This window comes from Emydura macquarii, unplaced genomic scaffold (assembly GCF_026122565.2).
Source record: "Emydura macquarii macquarii isolate MOO-44397 ecotype Brisbane River unplaced genomic scaffold, CSIRO-AGI_Emac_v2 contig_2768, whole genome shotgun sequence".
In the NCBI taxonomy this organism is placed as follows: Eukaryota; Metazoa; Chordata; order Testudines; family Chelidae; genus Emydura; species Emydura macquarii.
In genome coordinates this window covers 9,249,019-9,275,256 of record NW_027132905.1, presented here as the reverse complement: position 1 = coordinate 9,275,256, position 26,238 = coordinate 9,249,019, and the positions used below count along the sequence as shown (strand labels likewise).

The 26,238-nt window shown below is 39.0% G+C and overlaps 1 protein-coding gene across 1 annotated transcript in view; it reads right to left on the bottom strand.

The window, feature by feature from the left end:
• The window catches only part of LOC137165936 (cyclin-dependent kinase-like 3), a 70,998-nt gene extending 49,684 nt beyond the window's left edge, over positions 1-21,314 (bottom strand). Inside the window, exons 1-11 of the mRNA XM_067567470.1 lie at positions 21,245-21,314; positions 18,881-19,066; positions 16,762-16,956; positions 15,825-16,003; positions 14,711-14,823; positions 11,879-12,018; positions 9,534-9,622; positions 4,784-4,937; positions 4,178-4,255; positions 1,633-1,952; positions 576-669 (exon numbers count right to left, since the gene is read on the bottom strand). Coding sequence (XP_067423571.1) covers positions 576-669; positions 1,633-1,952; positions 4,178-4,255; positions 4,784-4,937; positions 9,534-9,622; positions 11,879-12,018; positions 14,711-14,823; positions 15,825-16,003; positions 16,762-16,956; positions 18,881-19,045 — 1,527 coding nt within the window. The 5' untranslated portion in view covers positions 19,046-19,066; positions 21,245-21,314. The remainder of the gene's footprint in view (positions 1-575; positions 670-1,632; positions 1,953-4,177; positions 4,256-4,783; positions 4,938-9,533; positions 9,623-11,878; positions 12,019-14,710; positions 14,824-15,824; positions 16,004-16,761; positions 16,957-18,880; positions 19,067-21,244) is intronic.
• Between the last annotated feature and the right edge of the window lie 4,924 nt (positions 21,315-26,238).

Sequence of the window (26,238 nt, the reverse complement as noted above, 5' to 3'; positions counted from 1 at the left end):
TACTTTGTCATACCTCCTGGCATGTGGGAATGGTCAGTTGACCACAGACACACCAGAAGAAAAACATGTGTTACTCTTTAGCCCCACCAGGGTTTTCACAATAAAAGATAGGAAATGAGCTCTGCAGGGAAAGACTTATGAGTGTATTTGTTAATACCAAAAAGTGGGGTTGTCAGGATGAAGATCTGATTATGGTAATTAGTCAAGAATTATCATGGAGAAAACCCAACACTAGTGAGAGAGATGAAAGTGAAAGTGTAATATTCTCTCGAATATAGGGCAAATTTCTGGATCCACTGAAGTTGATGATGAAACACCTATTAGTAGGTTAAGGATTTCACCCAGAGTCTGAATTTCTTTTACTCTAGTTTCTCGAGCTATTCTCGTCCTATCCCCCCCAGCTGGGAGTCTCCAGAAACCACTAGGCCTGTCCTTAAACAAGAGTTTCACAACATGGAAATCTTACTACATGTCAGCAGGAAAAGTATAAAAGGATAAGACAGTAGCATGAAATACAGACTATTATGGAAGAGAGGAAAGGGTTTATTTTTAAATTGCCAGTTTTGTAAACATACTTGAGCCATGGTCCCATCATCTTGTCTGTTATTTGGACCTATTTGTCCCACTGACTGCCAAGGGCTTCTCCTTTTCTTTGCCTTTTCAGGTAGCCTATTACAAATAAATGTAACTATAATATGCAACATTATTTGTCAGTGAAGTGCTACATGCTCTCGTTACATAAACAAACACGCCCATTCACAAATGTATACTAAACTAGTTTTGTTTGGGGACCAGGGGGTGTATGTCTGGCATCTGAGAACACACATATCTCAACACACAGCTTTGGAGGCTACCATTTAATATTAATACTTAGCATTTAAACACTACATTTCATGTTCTAATTATTTTAATAACATGAATTAATTAATTTCTACAACACCCTTGTGAGAGTGATAGGAAATATTATCCCCGGTGTACAGATGGGAAACAGATGAAAGAAAGGCTAAGGTCACTGTTCTAAGGTCATAGAGAGATTCAATGTCAGGGTCAGGATTCATACTCAGGAGTTCCTGCCTTGAGACCTTTCCTTTGACCAGGCGTCTACCTCTGTCTCCCATAATATTCACAAATGCCCATCACCACGCTGCAGCCACTATTACGGCGTTCACCCTCCAGCCAGAGGACCACTTTGCCAACTTGTCAAAAGCTGAAAGGCTGTATTTTATTTCCAAAAAAAAGTAGCAGATTTTACAGGAACCCTCTTTTTCTGAAAGAGCAGTTGCTCTCATTTTAATAGAGATGTGACTTATAGAAATGACCAGCCTCAGTTTGTCCTATCTTTGACCCAAGAGACCTGGCATGGCTCAATCCATGACAAGACGAGCAACCTCTGTGGGCTGCATCTCTGTACTAAAGATGAGGCAGCCATGGGCTGCACTGTGAAATGTTAGCCTTTAGCTAGCCTTAGTCATACAACATATTAACCAAATGAAAGAATTATTCATTTAACCAAACCATCACTAGATATGTAAATGTGGTAACATTGAATTCATTGTAAAAAAATACTTTTATTAAATAAAGAGTGACTGTCTATTTTAACACTATCTCACTGGCTAAGCAATACGCTCTAACCTTGTATTGGAGTGTGGGAAGGGTGTACTGAAATTTGCAGCAGTAAGGTTCCCACAATTTGGATTGATGGGCGGCATTGTTGTACAAACCACTATTAGTGGATGATCTTCCTTCACAGCGCTGGGGTCATTGTTAGTTGCTTCAGTGATTGTAGGCTTACTCTCTTGAGGAAAACTGGGAGGATTCTGTGAGGAAGTAGCCCACTGACTAACTGCATCTTCTTGTTCAATCTTTTTCATCTCTGGAATCTCTGGTTTCCCTCCCTTCACTTTTGTACCTTTTACTTTTAAGTCCTTTGATTTTCTGTCCTTTTCAATATCCTGGAACAGACACTACATCAAAATATACATACACTCTGGAACATAAAATGTCACCTAATTTAGTCTGCTAGGACCTGATTATGTGAGGTGTTGAGTGTCTTTCAATTTCATTGAGTTCAGCTTGAATTGAGAATGTTTATTGCCCCGCAGGACTGGACCCTTCCGTTGTTTTTGCTTTGGAAATCCTAATGCTCTTTTCAGACCATCAAAGGTCAATTTTTAGAACTTGTACATTCATTTTTTTCATATTTAAGCATCAAATAATGATGTCAAATGTACCAAAGTGGTAAGATCATTTTAAAATAAATAATAATAAATTTATTATATTGTTGGCCCAGTAGAGGAAAATATAAACTGTTTTTCTAACACCAAATTTGTTTCCGGGAGACTCACCTTTGCCATTTAATAATTTACTCCAGCTGCAGCTTAAAATTAATACCAACAACAAATAAATAACTTTCAAGTTAGTAATTTAATGTGTGATCTTATTTTCTTTTTCCCAGCCCTGTTTCCTCAGGGGCTGAGATTAATTAGTTGATGGTGACTGACCAGAGCAGATAGGATGCCAACTACTATACTGGGATGTTGCAACAACAGGTAAGTGACATTTCCCCCATCTCTTAACTGAAGGTCTAGCAAGCTACTAAGACTATGTTTTCCCCCATATCTCCCTTGATTTGACTCTTGCTCTATGTCCTATAGGAGGGCTACTGTCCTAGGGTTAATTGGAGGGTGGGGGGACAAATGAACCATGCATATGTAGAAAAGGGAGCTGCTGACAGGCCAAACAACCACTTCTACACATAATGATGGGGAAGAGCCTTTATCCCTTGAAATGTGCTGGGTCTACTGCCGGAAGCTGACTCCTTCCCTGTACCAGTAGTAATCTGCTCCACTCACCAGCTAATCTCCTGTTCCCCAGATATGTCTCTTGCAGGTGGTGAGGGACATCAGGTGGTGAGGGATGCATGCTGCCACAAGAGTAAAGAACACAATAGGAGCTACTCAGGAGAGAAAGACTGTCCCCACCACTCGATGTGTGTGTGTATGTGTATGTGCACGTGTGTGTGTGTGTGTGTGTGCGCGTGCGTATCAAAGCAGAAGCAGCTGTCTGTCCTGTCAGAGGCTTCCTTCTCATGGAGGGCTCACTTATGTTATTTGCTTCCCACCTACAAACTCAGCCCTAGCACTGTGGTCTTCCTCTCTATCTACCCTCGCTAGACCCTAGAGAAGGGAAGGAGAGGGGAAAATATCACTTACCTGCTGCACGATCCTAACATAGTAGCCAACTAGCTTCTGGTCAGAATGTCATCAGCAGAACAACCTTAATACATGCCTTCATCCAGGAAGTAGGAGGTGGCCTGGGAAAAACAAAATTGACTAAATTTAGACTGCTGATTTGAATATATTTTTCTAACATTTCAAATGGAGTCTGGAATTAAAAGGACTATACATATCTGCAAAGTGTGGCTAAGAAAAGGCCGTAACCACTCTTTAAAGGGACATGCAGTCAACATAAAAATCACACTTCTGTTTGAATATTGTTACAAGTAACAACCAAGATTGCTTACAGTAACTAACAGAAATTGGAGAAAAAAGTAATCCTCTATTTTTTCAGTTTATTTTTTGCATTTGACAGTACATGGTGTAGAGTCAATTCAACTTTTTATAACCAGTCACTCAATCTCTTACTTAATTTGTGTGGGTCTTCTGCACAGCAACAGAGAATAGAAAAGTTTTTTTTTTACAAATAGGGAAATGTGATCAGAAAACCACAAAATTTGCTAGGGGAGCTATGTTTAGTACTTTAAAGTACTTTTAATTCATATTTTGAAATTGACTTTGATTTCAGATTGATGGTATCCCTTTAAGACAGTGCTGTTTGTTTGTGGAATATTTATATTGTAGGGTCTCCTATCTTTTGATAATGGGGACCATTTCATAACAAAAATAGCCTCTCGTAGATCATCCCTCCTCTCAGCTCCTTACTGCTTGGTTCTCAAAATGTGCCAGAACCTAGCTTCTCTATACAGTACCAGTGTTGCTACTTGTATCTTACTGGTGTTTCTGAACAATACTAACACTGTGGATTCCTCAACTAATAAAGTGGTCTCAAACTTTCCTTTCAAGACAGGGTCTTCTGTGTTTTCATCTGTCTTTGGAAAGTGCCTAGCACATTTTTGGTGCTACCACAATATGAATAATGATAATAATTTGCAGATCACCATGAAAGGTTCCTTGTCTTCTAATTTGAGGACCACTTTAAAACTGGAAGAATTCTTGGTGCTGTTGTTCCAAAACATCTGTAAGATAAAACGGCAATAGAAAGTGTTATATATACAGTCGCTGGCAGGTAGATGAGAAATGTATTCAAATTACATCACATAGGACCCAAAGAATGTTTTTGAAACTTGCTTTTTTCATAATCTTTTCATCAGATTTACTCTAACTACAGACATTTAGACTCTAGTTCAGCAATATACTTAAGCATATGCTTAAGTCCATCCCTATACAGCAAAACACTTAAGCATGTTATTAAATCCCACTGAAGTCAATGGGACTTAAGCATGTGCTTAAGCGCTTTGTTGAATCGGGATTGACTGCTGAATCAGGGTCCCAATGAATATATCAAAATATAACATAATGGATTAACAGTTCTGTTTTATTTTGATAATATTTGTCTCTCTAAATGTAACAGCCCAAATTTATTCCTACTGTAACCACACTGACTTCAAAGACACAGTCCAATCTATTACAGCTATATTGCAATTATACAAATTAAGATGACAATTTAATGCAGCAATAAATATTTTAGGAAAATTAATTCTCACCTTCCCAACCACTGGACCATTCTGAGAGGCATTAATATGAATAGTTCTCTTTTCATCTTTTATTAGTTCAATCTCTTTGTTATTCTCTCTGACTTTTGAAAGAGAATTTAACTTTGCTTCTTGTAATAATTTAGCCTTCAGTTCTGGTAAGAATCTGATAAAGTGAAATGTTCCTTTTATTTTCATATATACATTAACATTTTATGACCAATACTTAATATAACCCATTAATTAACAAATTTACCTGCCAAATATATCATGAGCAGATCTATGCAGGAAGCAACTATATTTGGCAAAATTATAAAGCATGTCAATAAAGGACATCTCTTTTACAAATTTTATTTTGGCTCTTTAAACTAAATGTTTTAAAAAGTGTTTGCTAATAAGTGCATTATGTTCCTTATAAAAGTTTTCAAATTGCAAAATTTATTCAAGTCTAGAGAGTTCAATTTTAGTGTTGACAAATTAGTCTATTTATTGTTGCTCTAAAGATCAAGGAAACTTCTTGGCATCACACATTAACAAAATCCCTTTGAAGTCTGACTGATTCAATGAATGTCTAGCCAGTTTTACAACCTTTTTAAGAGATGCTTTAATTCTTTTTTGCTAAATACTTGACACCAACATAATTAATCCTGCAAAAATAAATTTCACACTCATCTAGTTCACACACAACTGTTTTGCATCAGGTCTAATTTACATCCACTGTACTCATTAGCAGTTAGTTATACTTCCCAACAGAAAAGTAAAGAGTTATTCCAAAACATTAATTGTATTTCATGTTTGTTTATTTTTCTGGCCACTAAAAATCAGTTTTGAGAAATGTGGCTGACACTAGACCTCCTCAAACCTACAACACAGAGAAACTAAAACATTTAAATTATTGTACACAACTGCCCTTAAGAATCAAACATTCAGGGCTGGTCTATACTAGAAACTTACATCAGTATAGCTATGTCTCTCAGGGGTGCAAAAAATCCACACCCCGAGAGACACAGCAATACCAACCCAAGCCCTATGGGAGACAGTGCTAGGTCGACAAAAGAATTCTTCCATCAACCTTGCTACTGCCTCTAAGGGAGATGGATTACCTTCTACACTGATGGGAGAAGCTCTCCCTTTGGCATAGGCAGTGTCTACTGTGGCCTGGTCTACTCTAGAAAATTAAGTCCACTTCACTACATCACTCAAAGGTGTGAAAAATACACAGCCCTGAGTGGCATTGTTAAGGTGACCTAGTGTAGATAGCTGTAGCGTCTTAAGTGTAGACATACCCACCAAAGAGCTACGGCAGCGCAGCTGTGCTGCTGCAGTGTTTTAGGTGTAGACATTCTGCCTCCTTGTGGACGGGATGTGTATCAGGAAAAATCTGCATATTTTTTGCAGTGTAAAAAAACGCTATGTGTATGTATGCAAAACAGGTAATGCTACAAATTAATGGGCACTTGTGTGTACAATTAGAGATTTTGGGCACACACCTGGGTTTCTGAGGTTGCAAAGGGGCACTCCCATTATGCCCCTCCCTTCATAGAAATGGTGGTCTTTAAGCTATAAAACTCTTTGTGTAGTTTCTATTGTTCTCTATGGGCCTGATTAAACACTGAAGCTATGTCTGTGCTTGGAGCTAGGGGTAAGATTCCCTGCCTGCATACACATATTTGTGTTAGCTCTCATTGGGCTAGCATGCTAAAACCAGAAGTGTAGCTGGGCAGTGGCAAGCAACAGCATAGGCTAGCTGCCTTGAGTACAAACCCCCCAGACCTCGTGGGTACATATCCCACGCCTCCGCTTGCTGCTGCCCCTGCTATCTACGCTACTATTTTTAGCATATTAGCTCAATTAGAGCTATTGAGAGAATGTGTATGTGAACTGGGAATTGTACCTCTAGCTCATAACCTCAGAAACCAAGGTGCGTAACCAAAAACTCAGGCCCATAGTGTAGACACAGCCTTATTGAAGTCAATGAAAGAAATTCCATCAACTTCAGTGCACATCAGGTCATGTCTTATAGCTGGCTAACTATCTAAATACAGGACAGGTTGGCATATAATGTAAAGGTTTAGGGATGGCTGCATTACTGATGAGTGATGAAACTAGGAGTGAATTATACAGCCCATCTCAAAAGAATGTCCTCTGTATATGTCAGAGAAAATCTATTTTCCAAAATGCTTTAGGGAGTTTTAAAAATCTTACTGGTACTATTTTTGGTATTCATCCAGCTGTTAATCCAGGTGCCTTACTTACCATGAGTTCAACATACAGGGCTAAAGAGAGACCAAAAAGTCTAAATGTGGCCTAAAACAGCTTTTCTGTAGATGAAAGTGTCACAATCTTAAGGTCTGATATCTTGCAATCAACCAGGGCTAGAAATAAGAGTCTCATCAGGAAGATGGTAATATTCCCCTTCCAACGATATAATGATTTTGTTTCCAGTCCTGACAAATTATAAGACATCTAATCATAACTACTTGTAACCGCTTAAATGTTAACATTGTTAAGCACAGCCAATCACTTTTTTCGTATTTCTATTTAGTTAAAAAAAAACTAGAAAATTAAATGCAACACCTATTAAAGTAATATTAGCACAATTCAATTAAATATAAGGAAATGTGAAATTTAAGATTTCAACAGTAATGTTAACTCAGTTGTGCTACACATATATTGTATTACACACAAAAAGCTACATTAATAGAACATTTTTAAGGTTGCAAAGTCAAGCTCTAAAAGGTTAGCAGATGTCAAAATAAAGGCAATCTTAATTCGGATCCCTTGTGCATATGCATTAGGATACAGTCTCTATTTGTCTTTAATAACATGATCACATACTGTTTTTTCCACAGGTTTCTCATCCTAGGCCAGGACTTGCTGTCTAGAGTTCCAAACTCCCCTTCCACTCCTAGATCTACCCATCCCACACTCAGTCCTAGTCTCCTTACCCACCCTCCCATTCCCCACAGCTCCAGCTTCCAATCCCAGACTCTCCTCCTCTCCCCTCCCCAGTTTCAACCTTTCCTCACTCCCAGTCCCAGCATTCCCTTCCCCCCAGTTCCCAGTCCAGTTTTTTTCCCTCCTCTTCCCGTCCCAGGCTCACCAGACTCCTTGCCTCTATTTACTCCTTTCCCAACTCTCAGTCCAGCTTCTGTCCCCACTGCATTTGACTCAGATGGCTTCCTCCTCCATGCTGCCTAGGTGCCAGCACGGGGACCAGAGGTCATTGAGGGCAGTGAAGAGAGCGGCTCCCTGCTCTCAGTTCCAGGGCCTGGCCCCACTTCAGCACAGAGTAGCTGGAAGCAGCCCATTATAGGGAAAGCCCAGTTTTGCCCCTGAACTATGGGCAGGAGGGAATATGCTCTGGCACTCTGTGGCGATGGTGCATACACAGTCTGGTCTGCACTAGGAGTTCTGAGGGGATGATGTATGCTCAGTGAGGATGGAATCTTTGGAGATTTTAGCTACTAAAATCAAAGAAGTCTCAAGCATGCACAAACTGCAATATTATAAAGCTTTATAATTTAGTCAGATTTGGGTAGATTTTTGCTAGAATGGCAAAAAGCATATTCCTGAAACAAATTTCAAGTCCCTGCTCCAAAGCAGGAGTGTGCCAGTGTTGTTCAAAGAAAAAGTTGCCAGAATTATTTTTAACACAGGCAAAACAACATATTTTCCCTTGCTTTAGTCTCAGAAACAGCTGAACCATTTTTTCTGAAATTTTTCAGAAAAATTCAGCTAGTGGTAGACACCCAGCCTGTAAAATTTCAGCCCAAGCAGCTAAAGTCTGGCAATGTCATAAACAACTGAAAACAGAGTCTTATAATGAGAAGTGTTAGGCAACCTTAATAACAAACAGCGGTACCACCCCCGCATATAATTATACAGTACTGTTTTTCTGGTCAGCTGTGTTTTCTGGTTAGATGTGTAGCTCCATATATTACTATTTATGTTCTTGAAAGTATTTTCTGTAATTATAACAGTGCTTTGCTTAACAGGATTTCTTCCATTTAATTTGCTATTTTTACTTTTATAAAACGTATCAGCAGTACTAATAAATAAAAATTACAAAGAACTAAAATGTTCCTTGTTTTTATTTTATATAAGGCTCAGGAATTTTCAATTATACCTCATACAAGGGTTAAAATTCACTTTCTGTTACGCATACAGAATTAGCAGATTCCTTTGTGACAGAGACAAAGGGCTGGATCCTCAGCTGGTGTAAATCATCATAGCACCATTAAAATCAACACAATCATGATGACTTACAACATCTGAGGACTCGGCCCAGTGTGGTAGGGACATAATCAGAGTTTGTAAAATCACCTGTATTAATGCCTTTTGGGAGGACATAATAGCTAAGATTTCTCAGTTGATCTTATTGAACAGTTTTCCTAAAAACCTCATGTTCACTTTTGGGGACACTGCAATATCCTTATTCCCATCTCTGATTTACAGTTGACAGTTAGAACAGCTGTAATTATGTCCTCAACTACTCTAGACCCACCAACTGGGAACAATGGGCACAAGTATTTAATGAAGCACAATTTTCATAATGATCAACTACCTATAAGGATGTTGAATTCTTTTAAATTCTAGGGATAAAACAGTCAGTCATTGAATGGTCTTATAGCTTCACAAAAATACACTTGTTCTAAATTATTACCCTTGTATTTGTGTATTATATACTTCCCTATTTACTGTAGATCTTATAAAAAGAAACTAGGGCTTTTTATGTTTTAGTGACCAACAAAATACTTACTTTTCAATAAATCCATCTCTAGTAAAATAGTCATGCTGCAGCAGATCTGTAGATGAGATCCTATCAGTGGGATCCATTTGTAAACAAGCCTGTAAAATATTAGAGAGATTATTTTAGAAGGAATTTTTTTAAATCGCAAATAGTATTCTATAATGTAAGCAATGTTGTGTATTAGTGATGTGATAATAGTATAATACTAGCTGGCAATTAACTGAATTTCAGTGGCTACTAGTATACTTGTACTCACACAACCATACAGATTCTACAGTATAGTCCTCTCCAGTTAGAAATTATACCTCATTAGAGTCCAAAGCATAGAGTCTTTCAGGTATAGCACTATTCACTGCCTCTACGATCTAATCTATTCTTCCTGTACAGTTGAAAGACGTGGATAATATTATTCCATTGATTTATTTTTTTGTCATTGCACCATGTTTCAGTAATGCCTATTATGTTTAGGTCCTCTTCTACTGCCACACAATCTAGTTTAGTTATTTTCACGTAAAGCTTCTTGTGTTGGTACAGACATTTTTAGGGATAGATCTCTAGCTGAAGCCAAACTCTGCTCAGTGCTGGTTGGGTGGAAGATGGCTCTAAGCCATCATCATGCCCTCCTGATCCTAGGACTAGCCAAGGGCCCAAGGGCTACTCTAAATTATACTGCTGGCTGAGGTTTGCCACAGCATATCCTTCCTGCCCCCTACATAGAGGGCTGGAAAAGGGAGTGACATAGAGATGGTTCAGCCAACTTTACACCAACCAGGGATTCTCTCCCACCTTTCTCTCTGCTTTTCTCTTTAGGGCAGATTTCCTTCTGCTTTTCATTGTCAAAGCAGCCTAAGTGGCCAAGCATCTGGCCCCTCCTTTTTTATTTTTGGCTGGGTGCCTGTTTTCATTTAACTCCTTACTTTGACACCTTGTTACTGTTCCAGAATTTACCCAAGTAGTCTCAACATGACCTTCCTCTACTCTGTCTGTAATTTCTGTCCTATCCTTTACAGGATGCAGAATTATCTTTGTATTACTGACAAGCTTAGATGTCTCTCAGACATCTTTGTCCAGTCAGAGTGTTCCTTGGTACTGATTGGTTTGCTCCCACATCCTCATTTAAATAATATACCAAACTTTGGTAGCTTTCTTTTCCATCAATTTGGTTATGGTGAAGCCCATCATTTCTATAAAGGCTCCACCTTCCTAAGAGAGGTCCTAGGTGCCCAGGAAATGTAAATTCCTCTCCTTTCCACCTTATTTTCATCTATGCACTGAGAGTCTGAAGCTTCTTCTGTCTTGCTGCCTGAGCATGGAATTGGAAGCATTTCAGAGAAAGCTACCATAATGCTATCAATCTAAACCTTTTCCTTAATAATCTAAATGTCGCTACCATGACCACAATCTCCTTCTCACCACTTACTAGAAGTTGTCTAGATTTCTCGGGAGATTTAACACCTTTGCACCCAGTAGAGAAATCACATAGTCATCATACCCTGCTGTCAATATTTCTATTACCACAGTCTTTGTATGTCTCACATCAGTAACTCCATTTTCTGGAGTGACCAATTTAGAAAATGGGTCCTAACTACTGAAGAATGTCCTGCATCCCCTACCAACTAGATAAGGGGTTCTCAGACTGGGCATCATGACCCCTCAGGGGGTTGCAAGGTTATTATGGGAGGGGTCATGAGCTGTCAACCCCTGTGCATGCCGGTAAGGATGGCATGGCATGGGGAGGGTCATCACTTTTGGGGGAGGAGGGGTGTCATCACAGCCTGAAATGTTTTCAAAGGGGATCCCAGCAAAAAAAAAATGTTTGAGAACCCCTGAACTAGATGATCAGGATGAATAGTTCTGAGGTGAGTCTGTTCAATAATATTCCTATATACTGCCTCTGTAAAAACACAGGGAGAGCTAAAAGAAATCCAATAAAAAATCACCAGTTTGCTCTTTGAAGTTTTATAGATTAAGCTTTAACCAAAAAAAGCTTTGATGAACCAAAGTGATGCAATATATAAAATTATACTCCCTCCCCTGAGGCTTGTGTTCAACGCTGCTTTTGGCTTGGAGGTCACAACTTACTCCCTTTTGAAAATATATCAGTATCACAAAATCACCATAATTAGCACTATTGGCAATTTATAGCATTGGGTAGAATTTTCAAAATCACATAAGTGACTTAGGAGCACAAGTCCCATTGACGTTTAAGTGCCAACTCCAAACAAGCCATCATGGATTGGAGTCATTAAGGGTTTACTGGCAAAAACTTTGGCTTGTACATGATATTACACATTATGCACAGCTACAAATAATAATCAACAGCAAGCATGATACTCAGACCTCTTCTAACATACATGAACCATATCTGCCAGTAATGCACAGAGCTTGGGATACTTTTTCCTTGCATTTTTAGGGTGCTGGACTTCAGGAAGGACCACCCCTGAAAAAACAGGACTCCTTATAAAAATACTCTGAAGGTGAGGTGTCAAATTGCCTGAAAGAAAATATAGTTTTCAAAATTCATTGTTAGTAGCCAATAAATCAGTGTGTTTTAAATACATATAATTAAGCATATATACAGCACTCAGTCTACTATTCCTATGAGGATGGCTAAGATTAATTAAAAATCTCTCAGCAAAAATGCCTTTAGGCTTCAAAGTAAAGCTGAAAAATATCCAACAACAATGCTAGATCACTATAATTCCCTCTGTACTTCCCCTCCCAAAGAGGAAGGCCACATAAAAAGTAGATCCCTCCAGTAAAGACTTGTTCTGCACTATAGATTATATTTGCAGTCTGATGCATGAAGTAGTTTATATGTGATGATATATATGCTGATGATGAGGCTTTTTCCCCATGTTTGCGGTTCATATCATCAGAACAAACTACTGCAATCCACAGCAGCATGAATAAGCATATTGACTATGAAATGATCTTCACTCATCTTTATGATTAGAATTCTTCTGCCTACAGTTTCACAGTGTTAGGAGGGTAAAATAAAGAGGACTTACGTTGCTGCAAGTCTGAAGCTCAGAGCAAAAGAAAAAAAACACAGGCTTTTCTTTACATCTTTGACACATTTTTATTATTATACAGTTCTTGCAGTACCTTTCCCTGGAACTATAGTTCAGAACTCCGCAACGTCTACATCCTATTGATTTCACACACATTGTCAATACAGAGAGTATTTTGTCAAAGTAAAGTAGTGAGAACTTGTTTGTATATCTGGCTATCTTAGGTATGTCTTAGAATACCTATCACAAATGTATCTGGATGTGGTATCACTTATGGATGCTTTCAGTTGCCCCATAACTCACTGTTTAAATCTGCTTACACATTAATTAAATTAACTTTTAAATGTTAATAACTATGCTGAAAAGATTTTATTTGACATGGTTAGATAACATTATGTTAACTCCAGACTGCCCTATTCCTATATATTTTATGTGCATAAAAAGGCATTGTATGGTAAATGACAGTTTTCCCAAGTGAATAGCTTTTTCAAACAGTGTCTATCTATCATGCCAGTGTTTAATTAATAAGGAACATTTTTATAGCAGGTCTCTAAGGCCCCAATCCTGCACTGAGCTCTGTGATGGCCTACTTTCCTTCTTTCATAGGACTGGGGAGCAGAGCAGTAAACAAACCACATATTGATTTTAGTAAGGCTTTTGGCACAGTCTCACATGACATTCTCATAAGCAAATTAGGGAAATATGGTCTACTATAAGGTACATGAACAACTGATTGAAAGACTGTACTCAAAGAGTAGTTATCAATGGTTTGTTTTCCAACTGAAAGGGCGTATCTAGTATTCAGTTTTCATTAATAACTTGGATAATGTAGTGGAGAGTATGCTTATAAAATCTGTAGATAACACCAAGTTGAGAGGGGTTGCAAGTACTTTGGAGGACAGGATTTTGACGACTTTGACAAATTAGATGATTGGTCTGAATTCAACATGATGAAATGTAGTAAAAGATAAGTGCTGAGTGCTTCACTTAGGAAAGAAAAATTAAAATGCACAACTACAAAATGGGGAATAACTGGCTAGGTGATAGGACTGCTGAAAAGGACCTGGGCATTATAGTGGATCACAATTTGAATATGAATCACCAGTGTGATGCAGTTGCTGAAAAGGCTAATTTCATTCCAGGGTGTATTAATAGAAGTGTTGTATGTAAGACATGGGAGGTAACTGTCCTGCTCTACTTGGCACTGCTGAGGCCTCAGCTGGAGTACAGTGTCCATTTCTGGGTGCCACACTTTAAGAAAGATCTGGACAAACTGGAGAGAGTCCAGAGAGCAAAAAAAAAATGATAAAAGGTTTAGAAAACCTGACCTGTGAGATCAGGTTTAAAAAAAGTGGGCATATTTAGTCTTGAGAAAAGGAGAGTGATGGGGGGACCTGATAACAGTCTTCAAATATAAGGGTTATTATAAAGAGGACTGTGATCAATTGTTTTCCATGTCAACTGAAAGTAAGACAAGAAGTAATGGGCTTAATCTGCAGCAAGGGAGATTTGGGTTAGATATTAGAAAAAGCTTTCTAACTATAAGGGTAGTTAAAAACTCAAATAGACTTCCAAGGGAGGCTGTGGAATCCCCATCATTGGAGGCTTTAAGAACAGGTTGGAAAAACACCTGTCAGAGACCGTCTAGGACAGGGGTGTCAAACTCACTGATGGTGACGGGCCAAATTCTCATAAACTGCATTTCACAGGGGCCATGCAATACCCTCCGCTGAAAAATTTGGGCCATCTTCCCCTCTGCGGCAGCGGGATTTTGCGTGGGACCGTGTTGCCGGACTGAATGCATTGCCGCTTTAAGGGATTCCTCTGCGTCCGGCATCGACGCTTTAAGACATTTCACGGACTCTTAAACCGGCAATGCCGTAGGCAGAGAAATCGGTTTAAGTGCCAATGCCCTCACTTTGGGCAGCAGCACATCTCAAATAAACTTGCCGGACGCGGGCCGGATCAAAAAGGTTCGCGGGCCGTATGTTTGACATCCATGGTCTAGGAGGTTTACTTAGTTTTGTCTCAATGCAGGAGACTGGAGTTGATGACTTCTCAAGGTTCCTTCCACCCTACATTTCTATGATTCTACAGTGCAGTAATCAAACTGATATAGCATGTCAATGTTTTTCTTAAATACTGTCTGCATGACTCATCAGCAACACTCACCTACTTTTGTCACAATTTTATGGAGTAGGTCTAGGTCCGAGCTGCTGGGTAGATAAGGATTTCCAGTGGCCATCTCAATGATCATACAACCTAAAGCCCAGATGTCCACAGGTCTAAGATCAGGAAATGAACAAAGTGTTCAACAATACAGAGACTGATGCTAAGATAAAACATATTTAAAGAGAACTGATATTTTAAAATAATTGTTTTTAAATTAAAATATATTTAAAATAACAGAATATTTGATAATATAAAAGGATAAAACAGAATTAATGACATTTTTAAGTATCTTCACAACTAATTATGAAATAATATTGCAACATTTAGCTGTGAAATTCTTTTAGTTTGAATAACTATATATATGAAGATCTAAAATTAATATAGCTAATTAATGAAACAACCAACTACTAAATCAGTCAAACTTGTGTAGCAGCATTAGCATGTATTATGAGTGAATTTAGCATATTATTCTCCAAAAGTCATACTTAACAGATAAGTTCAATTAGCATGCTCATATTAAATTGCCAGATATTTTTGTATCTTGTTTCATGACATTTCTCTTAATCCTCTTTTTGAGACACAGAAAATAGTCCTAATCTGATTAAAGATAATGTTTTTTATATGTTTTTGGCATAGTAACACTCAAAGGATTACCATCTGTTTAGGAACTATATAACAAATATTGAGAAGCTGCATGGTCTATAAAATTAGAGCATTCTATTTAATGGTAGACTATGCACCACTGAAGTCAGTAGAAGCTTTGCCACTGACTTCAGTTAATTCAGGATCAAGTCCTCAATGCATATATATGAGCCCATATATGTGGACACTGTGTTGGGTATTGGGAATGGATTTTGTTATTATTTTAATCTCCCCTATCAAAGCAAGAGCCACTCTTTAAAATATGTGACAGGGCACCATCTAATGTTACCTTACTATGTTCAGGCTCTGGAGATTTGATTTGTCATAGTGATTTTAAATCCTTTTGTTGGTTTACCATGATTTTGATATGAAAATTGTTTCACCTACAAGTATATTGCACTAAAAAAAATAAGTTCTAACAATGCTGCTCCATGCCAGCTTAATAATAAGGGATGTAAACAAAAATACATACTTCCCATACGTAGTGTCTTTTAATACCAGTTCTGGAGCCCTGTACCATCGTGTAGCCACATAATCTGTATAAACATCACCAGGGGCAGCTAATGTCCGAGCAAAACCAAAATCACATAGTTTAGTAATTCCCGTCTGTGATACTAAGATATTCTCAGGTTTGATATCACGATGTATGACCTGAACAAAAGAAGGAAAGTCAAATCTACCTTAATAATAAAAGGGGTTCTGTAAATGAAGATTACACTCAAAGAGCATGAACTGAAGCAAACACATAAGTTTTGCCACTTTAGGATCACAATAAAGGAGGACAGTTTCCTAAATTCCCAAAATTGTCAGCAGAGGGTGAAGACAATAAGCTGCTACTGCTACAAACAGCAACAGCCTAATGTGTAGGGGTGGAGAGAAAAAGAAGTACCATTGAACACCACAGCACCCTACAAAATAAAGAGAAAAAAAATACAGGCACTCTGGAAATCAGGGGGAAAAACCTCAGAGAGAGAGAGGGCTGGGGATAGAGAGCAATGTGCTGTAAGCAAATTGCCCTGAAAATCTGAAACTGAATGATACGGTGGTGCAGTAGGTTAATAATAAAGCAATAATAATCAGAAATGGACAAGTACCATAACCCAAGCTCCAAACATCCCAGAACCAAAGTTCAGATCTGGATCCAATTGTGGGCATGGCCCATCCCTAATAATAACAATACCTAACCCTTTAACGGCTAACTCTTTAGTGACTTCCATATTTTACTGCACAAGTGTTTCAGTTCTAAAAATCAAAATTCAATTGGAGGCATTTAGGCTATTATTAGGAAACTAGAATTTTTTAAATAAGGAATTAACATTTTCAGATCCAGGAAGATGAAACGTGTGTAATCAGAAAACACACCACCACTTTGTTTTAGCCTTATTTTGTAGCTTCTATGAAGTACTTACATTGTTGCTGTGGAGATACTCAATTGCTCGAAGGATCTGGAAGAGGTATCTTCTAAGTCTTTTATTATCCAGTCCATGACAGTAATGCTGTAGCTCATCTAAAACCGTATGATCAATAAATTCAAACACCAAATGAATTTTTTTTTTCTGTCTAAATACTTCAATCAGGTTGACCAGGTTTTCATGACGAAATTGCTGTTGGCAAGAGAGGAAATAAAACATTCTACTGTAGCTTTTCAGTATTTATTTCAATTAGGGTAGTTTTTCTCTTTGAGTAAGGCATACTTGCATGGATAGACATGATTTACATCATTTTGCAAATATTCAGAAATACTTATTTCCTCTATTCCAGCCTTCATCCAGTAATTTAAACCATTACTATTCAGCTATTTTTCCAAAATTACGCTGAATCTAAACTAATATATTCTAGTGAGTTGCTAAAACTTTGTTGATACCAATGGACCTAATTAAGAAGAAAAAACCCATGCTATACAGTCTTGAGAAGCCCCAAAAAAGCAGCTTCTTCTGTGATACAAAAGCCAGAACTCTCTCCCCCCACCCTTTGTCAGAGCTCACTAATGATGAACCAAAAACTGCGGTCAGTTACAGGGGTGTAAACCAGGAATAACATAACTGAAATGGCTGACTGACCAGAAGATAAGAAAAACTCTTGTACATGCACTTTATTTGTATTAACCAATTAAAGGTGCAGAGTTTCATGTCAAACTGGTATTGTTAAAAATGTGCACTATTTCACATTAAGCTCCATATTTTATTTTTATTTATATTCTAATTTTAGTGTTTTTAAAGTTTTATTAAGTTGTTTATTATTGGACTACCAAGATGATGTGTCTCAACTTTTTAATTATAACCATCTTGAATAATTTTGGGCTACATTCTGTTCTCAGTTATAGATGCATCCATTCAAATTAATACCACTGAGGCCCATGGAATTAGTTTAGATTTAGAGCTAGAGCCTCTATTCCCATTGACTTCTGTACAAGTTGGAGGATCAGGCCCTTAGAGTGGAATCTGGTTTTTTATACTTTCCCCAATGCTTAATTAAAAACTGATAAGGGTCAAATTAAAAAATAAACATCCTGTGATAGCAACAAGTGGGGTTGGTGCTGAGAATCAGACTTTATGACCCAGTCATTCAACTATGAAAAACTAATTCAAATCTTAGGCTTTAAATTTGCGAACACTGGGTTGGCTGAGAGAGAATTGGGCAAGCCCAGTCAAACATGCATTTGTCCTAAAACATCTCTAAGGTGCTTAGCATGAAAACATAATACAGCCTATGTCTGCATTGACTTTCTGGCAGGAACCTCCACAGGCACTGCCTTTGGCCTCCTATGAATCCACAGGGGTGGATCCAGGGGCGTGGGACACCTCTTCACTGCCACAAAATGACGCTGGGGAATCCCTGGGAGAGAGTACCCATAGAGATTCCTCCTCTATTCCTGGGTGGCACAGAACTGGGATAATGACTACACCACACCCCTTGTGAATAGGATGTAGGCTATAGGAAATGTACTGGGGAAAGGGCCTGGGGAAAGTGGTGTGACATGGGTACTGCTATAGTCTGGTGATGTGCAGCTCCCAGAATGGCCTCTCAGGGGCTGCTGGAAGCCAGGCACTCACAGCTCCAAACCTGGAGTCTGGATTGGAAAGTCACAAAAGGTGGACTGCAGCCACTTTTGCTCTTCCTACCCAATTGCCTGAGGCAGTGCAGAAGTCCATAGGACTACACATCAGATTAATGGTTTGCAAAGTTGTGCCAAATTAAAATCCCATCAAAACTCACATCCATGCAATCTACTGTTTTAAAGATTAGAAGGACAAGGTGGATGAGGTTAATATGTTAAATATGGACTGTTTCACTTATCAAGTTTCTTTTAAAACCATAGCCACCAATTTTATCTTCACTTTTTATCTTCACTTTATTTTTAAAAGGCTTGACAATAAAACAAGTCAAGCAAACAGCACACTTTTTCTTGGTAAATGTTGTATGTTTAATAGCCCACGAGTTATAGGTATATGCCAGTAATGATACAAATTTGGTTTCCCAGCACTTTCCCTTTTGATTTACAAAACGATTAAGGCAAAAAAAGCAAACCTTTAGAAACTTTATTTCTCTCATAGCAATTTTGTTGACAGATTTTTCTGGTTTCTCATAGAATATTTTAATGGCTACTATCTGTCCTGTTTCCTTGTGTTTGCACTTCACTACTGTTCCATAACTCCCCTCTCCTACTTTGCCAAGGGTCTCGTACATCTCCATCTTCCAATCTGATTTTTATTTCTTCATAGAAAGAGAAAATATTAAAAATAATTTTGAGGCACACATTATACTTTAGTTTTCTTAAACATATACTTGCAGACAACATTAACATGGGGAATTACTGGTACACACAGTAATAATTCCATTGTACATTTTAAATATTTGGTTCTTTTTGTGAAATTTATGTCAGTTACAACAATAATAGTCTTATCAATAGTCAATAATAATCATACGGCCTGATCCTGCAGTCTTTTTTCACATGTGCACTCCCACTACAACCAAGCGGTTAACTGCAGGATTGGGCTTATAGACAATATCCAGAAACTTCTTAAATAACATTACATTTAAAACTATGTTTGTATTTAACTCTCATTAAAAGGAAAGGAACGAACAATGAAACCATGAACAATGTAAGGGCAAAGTTAGTGCAATAATATTCATATAATTACACAGTTCTAAAAAATGTAAGGGTAAGCCAAAAAAGTGACCAACAAGGCTTTAAACAATCTTAATAAAGACAGATTTAACATGTTTCAGAAGGTTCACTCCAACAGAAAAATAAACTTAATTGTCCAAAGAGTGTTGATCAAAATCAATCCACTGGAAACTCCTTTGATCAGAGAGCAGGGCCTTTGATCCCAACCTCGACTGTTTGGAATTCCTGAAATCTATTATCTCCACTAATTTTTAATTTAGCCATACTTCATGCTAAATTTATACACCAGATTTAGTTATTAAAAAGTTCATCCTCTTTTCATGTAGTATAGGTGCATAAACTAGGGTTCTTTAGCTTTTTAAACAACTATTACAAGAAATAGCGTGTTTAACGAGGGCAAGAAGAACTCGACCTCTACATTGTTTGTATCACTGATTACATGAATACACAAAATTTACTCTTCCCTACGAATGAGGAAGGGATATAAGAATGAGAAAGTCACAGCCCCTTCACTGACTAATCAGTGGGATCAAAATCACAACATTTATTGGGGTGTGGTGAAAGCAAGACAGAATAGCACTAGGATTCATTCTCTCAAACTCTGTGATCCGGAAATGTTTAAGAAATAACCTACATCATTTTATGGGTGGCAGGTGTTCCTTGAGAATTCAGACAGATCTTACCTACCCTATGGAACTCTGCCCAGAATCTTTCATGTGGGTCTCTTACCAGAAATACCCCACCCCTACAATACCTGAAAAAAAGAACCAGGGGCTCCCTGAAACCCTGATCTAACTATCTAGGAATGTATATGGAGCTTCTCTGTACCTACACTTCCCCCACATGGGGGCACATGATTCCTCAGGAAGAGTCCAAACCCTCCTCTCTTCTCCCCAGTGGCTAGGGCTATAAATGGAGAGAGAATAGTTACATCCCACGCCTTGCCTTGCCAGGTGTATTAGTCACACACCAGAGGAGGGCCCCGACTGAATGCCAGCTGCCTCAGAACCCGGAGAAAATCTCATCATTTGAGCCTTGGTGGTCAAAAGCAACAATTCCCCTCCTACCCCACAGGCCTGCCACTAGCTACCAGCTCCACAGCTAGTGCCACATCCCCTGTTGCCCAAACCAGCCACCAACCCCTACCCAGCACAAACTTCCCCCAGGCCTAACAACCAGCCCCTTCTCACACATCCAGTGCAACGCCCCCCCTCCAGTCTAGCTACCAGCCCTTTCCCCCAGCCCTACCTACACATCCAGTGCAACCCACCCCCACAACCCAGTCTAGCTACCAGTACCAGCCCCGTCCCCGCAGCCTTATCTACCCAGTTAGTGCAACCCTCCCGCCCCTGGCCTATCCATCCCCTTCCCTCAGCCCTATCTACCCACCTGCCCACCCAGCCCTTCCTATACATCCAGTGCAACCCCCGCCCCCATCTAGCTACCAGCCTCTTCCCCCGGCCTTATCTACCCACCCAGTGCAATCCTCCCGCCCCCAGCCCAGCCTAGCCCTACCTACCCATCCAGCCCACCGCACCCCACCCCGGCCTAGCTACCAGCCCCTTCCCCCAGCCACCACCACTGGCTCCCTGACGCACCCGGTTCCCCTGCCAGGCCCTCGGCTCTCCCCGTTGCCCGGGCAGCGCCCAGCTCCAGCCTCCCTGAGCTAACCTGACCTGCTCGAGCCCGCTCTCCATGCTGGGCCCGTCTAGTCTAGCCCCGCTCGCCTCGGGTCGGCACGGCAACCCCACCGGCCCTGTTACCATAGCAACCACCAGATACAGCAACCGCGCTCGTAGGATCCGCCCACCGACCGAAGCTCCTCCGTGACCTCACCACCCCCTTCCACCCGGAAGTGGGAGGAAGACGAGGGGCGGGAGAGCGGGGGACAGATGTGGGGGTGGGATTCAATGGGAGCGGGGAGAGGGACGAGTGGACGCAGGTGATTGGCGAAGAGATGGGTAGGTCTGAGCTTTCGGAGGCGGAGTGACGCAATTGCCTATGACGTCACTGTTGTCAGGGCAGTGCGTGGGCGGGAGTAGAGGCGTACGTGTCATCGGAACCCCTGCCCACGGGACAGGCGTGGACCTGTTATCCCAGCCCTGGCACAACGGCGCGTGTTACGTCATCACAGGCCTAGCCCTGCGGGCAGCACTATATTTGGTCACACGTCTATGGACCAGAGGCAGCCCTGCAGTCGGGGGCGGGGCCCGCAGACAGGTAATGCTAGGCATTGTTCCTGCTAATCTACATAGGCAACAAACACTCTCCAGTGGATATAGTGCACTTAGATTGTCAGAAAGCCTTCCACAAGGTCCCTCACCAAAGACTCTTAAGCAAAGTAAGCTGTCATGGGATAAGAGGGAAGGTCTTTGCTTGGATCAGTAACTGGTTAAAAGGTAGGAAACAAAGGGTAGGAATAAATGGTCAGTTTTCATAATGGAGAGAGGTGACTAGTGGGATCCCCCCAGGGGTCTGTACCGGGACCAGTGCTATTCAACATATTCATAAATTATCTGGAAAAGCGGGTAAACTGTGAGATGGCAACATTTGCAGATGAATGATTCAAAACTACTCAAGCTAGTGAAGTCCAAAGCAGACTGTGAAGCATTACAAAGGGATCTGACAAAACTGGATAAATGGGCAACAAAATGGCAGGTGAAATTCAATGTTTATAAATGTAAAGTAATGTAATTGGAAAACATGATCCCAACTGTACATATAAAATGATGGGGTCTAAGTTAGCTGTTGCCTTTCAAGAATGAGATCTTGGAGTCATTGTGGCTAGTTCAAAATATCAACTCAGTCAACTCTAACAGAATGTTGGAAATCATTAGGAAAAGAATAGATAATAAAACAGAAAATATCATGTTTGCCTCTTTATAAATCCATGGTATGCCCACATCTTGAATACTCCATGCAGATCTGGTTGCCCTGTTTCAAAAGAGATTCTTTGGAATTGGAAAAGATACAGAAAAGGGCAACTAAAATGATTAGGGATACGGAAAAGCTTCCATATAAAGTGAGATTAATAAGACTGGAATTTTTCAATTTGGAAAAGAGATGACTAAGGGGGATATGATAGAAGTCTATAAAATCATGCCTGGTGAGGAGAAAATAAATAAGGAAGTGTTATTTACTCCTTCTCATAACACAAAAACTAGGGGTCACTAAATGAAATTAATAGACAGCAGCTTTAAAACGGACGAAAGGAAGTATTTCTTAACACAACGCATAGTCAACCTGTGGAACTCCTTACTAGAGGATGTGTGAAGGCCAAGACAATAATGAGGTTCAAAAAAGAACTAGATAAGTTAATGGAGGATAGGTCCATCAATGGCTTTTAGTCAGGATAGGCAGGGATTGCTCTTTGCAAGAAGCTGGGAATTGCCAACAGGATGGATCACTTGATGATTACTTGTTCTGTTCTTTCCTTCTGAAGCACCTGTCATTGGCCATTGTCGGAAAACAGGATACTGGATTAGCTGAACCATTGGTCTGACCCAGCATGGCCATTCTTATGTTCTGAAACACAGCAGTTCTGAAGACTTTCTCAACAGCTATAGTGTTAATACCCGTATTAACTAACCTATCATATTGAACAAGCTCTCTTAATATATTTATGTTTACATACAGGGAGCAAGAAGATAGCAAAAAATGCATTTACATATCCATAGGATACAGAGTTACAGCTGTGATAAAATACCTGCTTCTTTGGGCTTGGTAAGAATAACGGGGTTATGATTATGTTAATATATTGAGAGGCTGCATGTTATATTTCTTTTCTCAGCCTTTACTTGCTCCCTTTAGAGCTCAATCATGGCTTTGCCTTGTGTTGCCTCAGAAGTAGTGTGGAAAACAGATTGTGACTCATCTGACTCCTGGTTTCCCTCTGGTTCTCAGTGAGGGAAAAGATGTACCCAGCACAAGCTTTATACCTGGTATAATGTACATTTCTTGGTGTGCCGCACATCTACTATTAATAGTGGCTTTGCAGAAGCTGCTACTCATGATATGGGTGCCTTATAGCCTCTTATTTCCCTTCACAGAAACACAGAATGGGTCACATTCTGGTCCCTTAGACCAGTGGTTCTTAACCTTTCCAGACTCCTGTACCCCTTTCAGGAGTCTGATTTGATTTGTGTACCCCAAGTTGCACCTCACTTAAAAACTACTCACTTACAAAATCAGACATAAAAATATAAATGTGTCACAGCACACTATTACTGAAAAATTGCTTGCTTTCTAATTTTTACCATAAAATAAATCGATTGGAATATAAATATTGTACTTAGATTTTAGTGTGATACTAACAGTATAATAGCATATAGAGCAGTACAAGTAAGTCATTATTAGTATGTAATTTTAGTTTGTACTGACTTTGCTAGTTCTTTTTATGTAGCCTGTTGTAAAACTAGGCAAATATCTAGATTAGTTGATGTACCCCATGGAAGACCTCTGCATACCCCCAGATGTACATGTACCCCTGATTGAGAACCACTGCCTTAGACTGCAAACTTTGGAGTGGCAATGCTCTCTCACTATATGTTTGTACTAGCAGAACGGGGCCTCAAACTCAGCTGGGGCATGTAGGAAAGATGGTACCAGAAATAAATAATAAATTTATGACTGATGCCTTTAATTATTCATTTCCTTGATTTTAGGTGCTTGGGTTGTGTTGATTATATTATATGTAACTGTCTTGTCACTGAGCCCCTAATCCTCCAATAAGCTCCACAGGGACATTGCAGGAACAGGGCCCTAGTAGCCTGAATTTTTTTTAATGAGGTTTTTGGGGGTTTGAAATACTATAACAGATATAAAAGTAAACAAACAGTTCAGCTTCTTTGCCATTTCCTAACATTCTTGAGGCTTATTATGAAGCAGAAATCCCTTATTTCTGCATGTAAGAAGATTTTCTATTTAGGGATATGTTATAAAAATGTCTTGTTTACAGTCTAAGAACCATTCAAGATTTGAACAAAAATGTTACTTTTGATTTAATTTCAGCCATAATCAAATGTTATCCCTTTTCAGGGAAAAAATAAATTGGAATCAATAACTGACTTAAAACCAGACAAAAGTATTAGCCATTATTACAGTGTTGTTGTGCACATTCCTGAATGAAAAAAAATCAATACAAATGTATATTATTTAAATATATGAGACCATGTAAGAAAAAAATTCCAGTTTGAAAACCTTTTATAATGAATCACTGTAATGCATTGTTGCATGATAAGTTATATTACATGATAAAGAAAAAGTAATATTTTAACTTAAATGCTCTCAGTGAAACACAATAGGGTGTAACTGCAATAATAAGTTGAAGTTTATTAAACAATGTACTGCAGGAAAACAATATCAACAGACATGTCTAAAATGACTGTCTCCTGCAGTGAGGTTTTCAGTAAATACATCCAATCTTCATAGCAAGGGAATGACAAGAGAAACCCACAAATCACATGTATATTAACTGCATACTTTTACTATTGCAGTTGTGATTGAATTTAAAACACAACCCAGAATAAAATTAATATTAAAAAAGCCCACCACATAATTACATATAAACAGAAAGAGAAAATGCATAAACCTTTGTTTTTATTTTTCTAAGAAAATAAATGAAGTAAAATGTTTTTTAATCCCAGGATAACACAAAATAATATCCCCTTAATTAGTTAAAATCAGTCTATATGTAATGATCACATTATATCTGATTTGAACAATGCACTGTATAATATTGTCATGAGCTAGCCAGTGTGTAAGAGTATCACTGCCTTCTACTGGATGGTATCAGAACTACTGAGCTATGCATCCTAGGCTGTACACTGCCAATCACTAATGAATTGAAGGTCTCCTTCAAGGAGTAGAGAACTATGCTTTTGGCACAGGAGAACTGAATTGTATCCCCACTGCCACCACAGAGTTCTCAGTAGCCAGGGTATGCAGCATATTAACAACAGTGAAGACTATGGATTTTGTTAAATTAACCTTATTAATTATTATTTATTACTTGTATAGGGCCAAACATAGACATGGCTTTTTACAAAGCCAAAGCTGGATAATGTCATTTCCCTGAGGAATTTATACTTTAATTTACACAGTATAAAAAATTTAAAAGCCAGATACACAAGAGGTACCAACAAAGGAATGAAAGTGAAGGAAATCAGGGGAGAGGTTTTGGAAGAGGAGAGGAAGGTCATATGGCACATGGGCAGAGGGAATTATTTCCTACTGGTGTAGGAAACAATCCTGCATTAATAAAGATAAACTAGCTAACTTAATGGATCCTTTTTGTCTTCCGTTACTAAGCCCTGATCCTGCAAATACTTATGCACATGCCTAACTTGCAGGTGAGCAGTTCCATTGTCTTGGGACAATGGAAATACAAACATTCTTAAATTTAAGCATATGAATAAGCATTTACAGGATAGGGACTTAGATTATAAACTCTTTGGGGCAGGGACTATCTCTTTCTATATGTTTACATGGCACTTAGCATAATGGGATCCCTTTTATTGCCAACTCTTGCAATTTTATCATGACTCTCATGATTTTTTGTGTTTTTTTTCAAGCCCTAGATTCTAGACTCATATAATTACATGAGTAACTCAGCTTTCAGTTAAAGTAAATTTCTAGCCCTCATGGTTGCAGGTGAAAGCTTGAAGTGTGATTCAAGTGTACCTCAAAGGCTCAAACACTAGAAAGCAAATAAAAAGAACCCCAAATCAGAGTTGGTCAGAAAATTGAGATTTTTTTC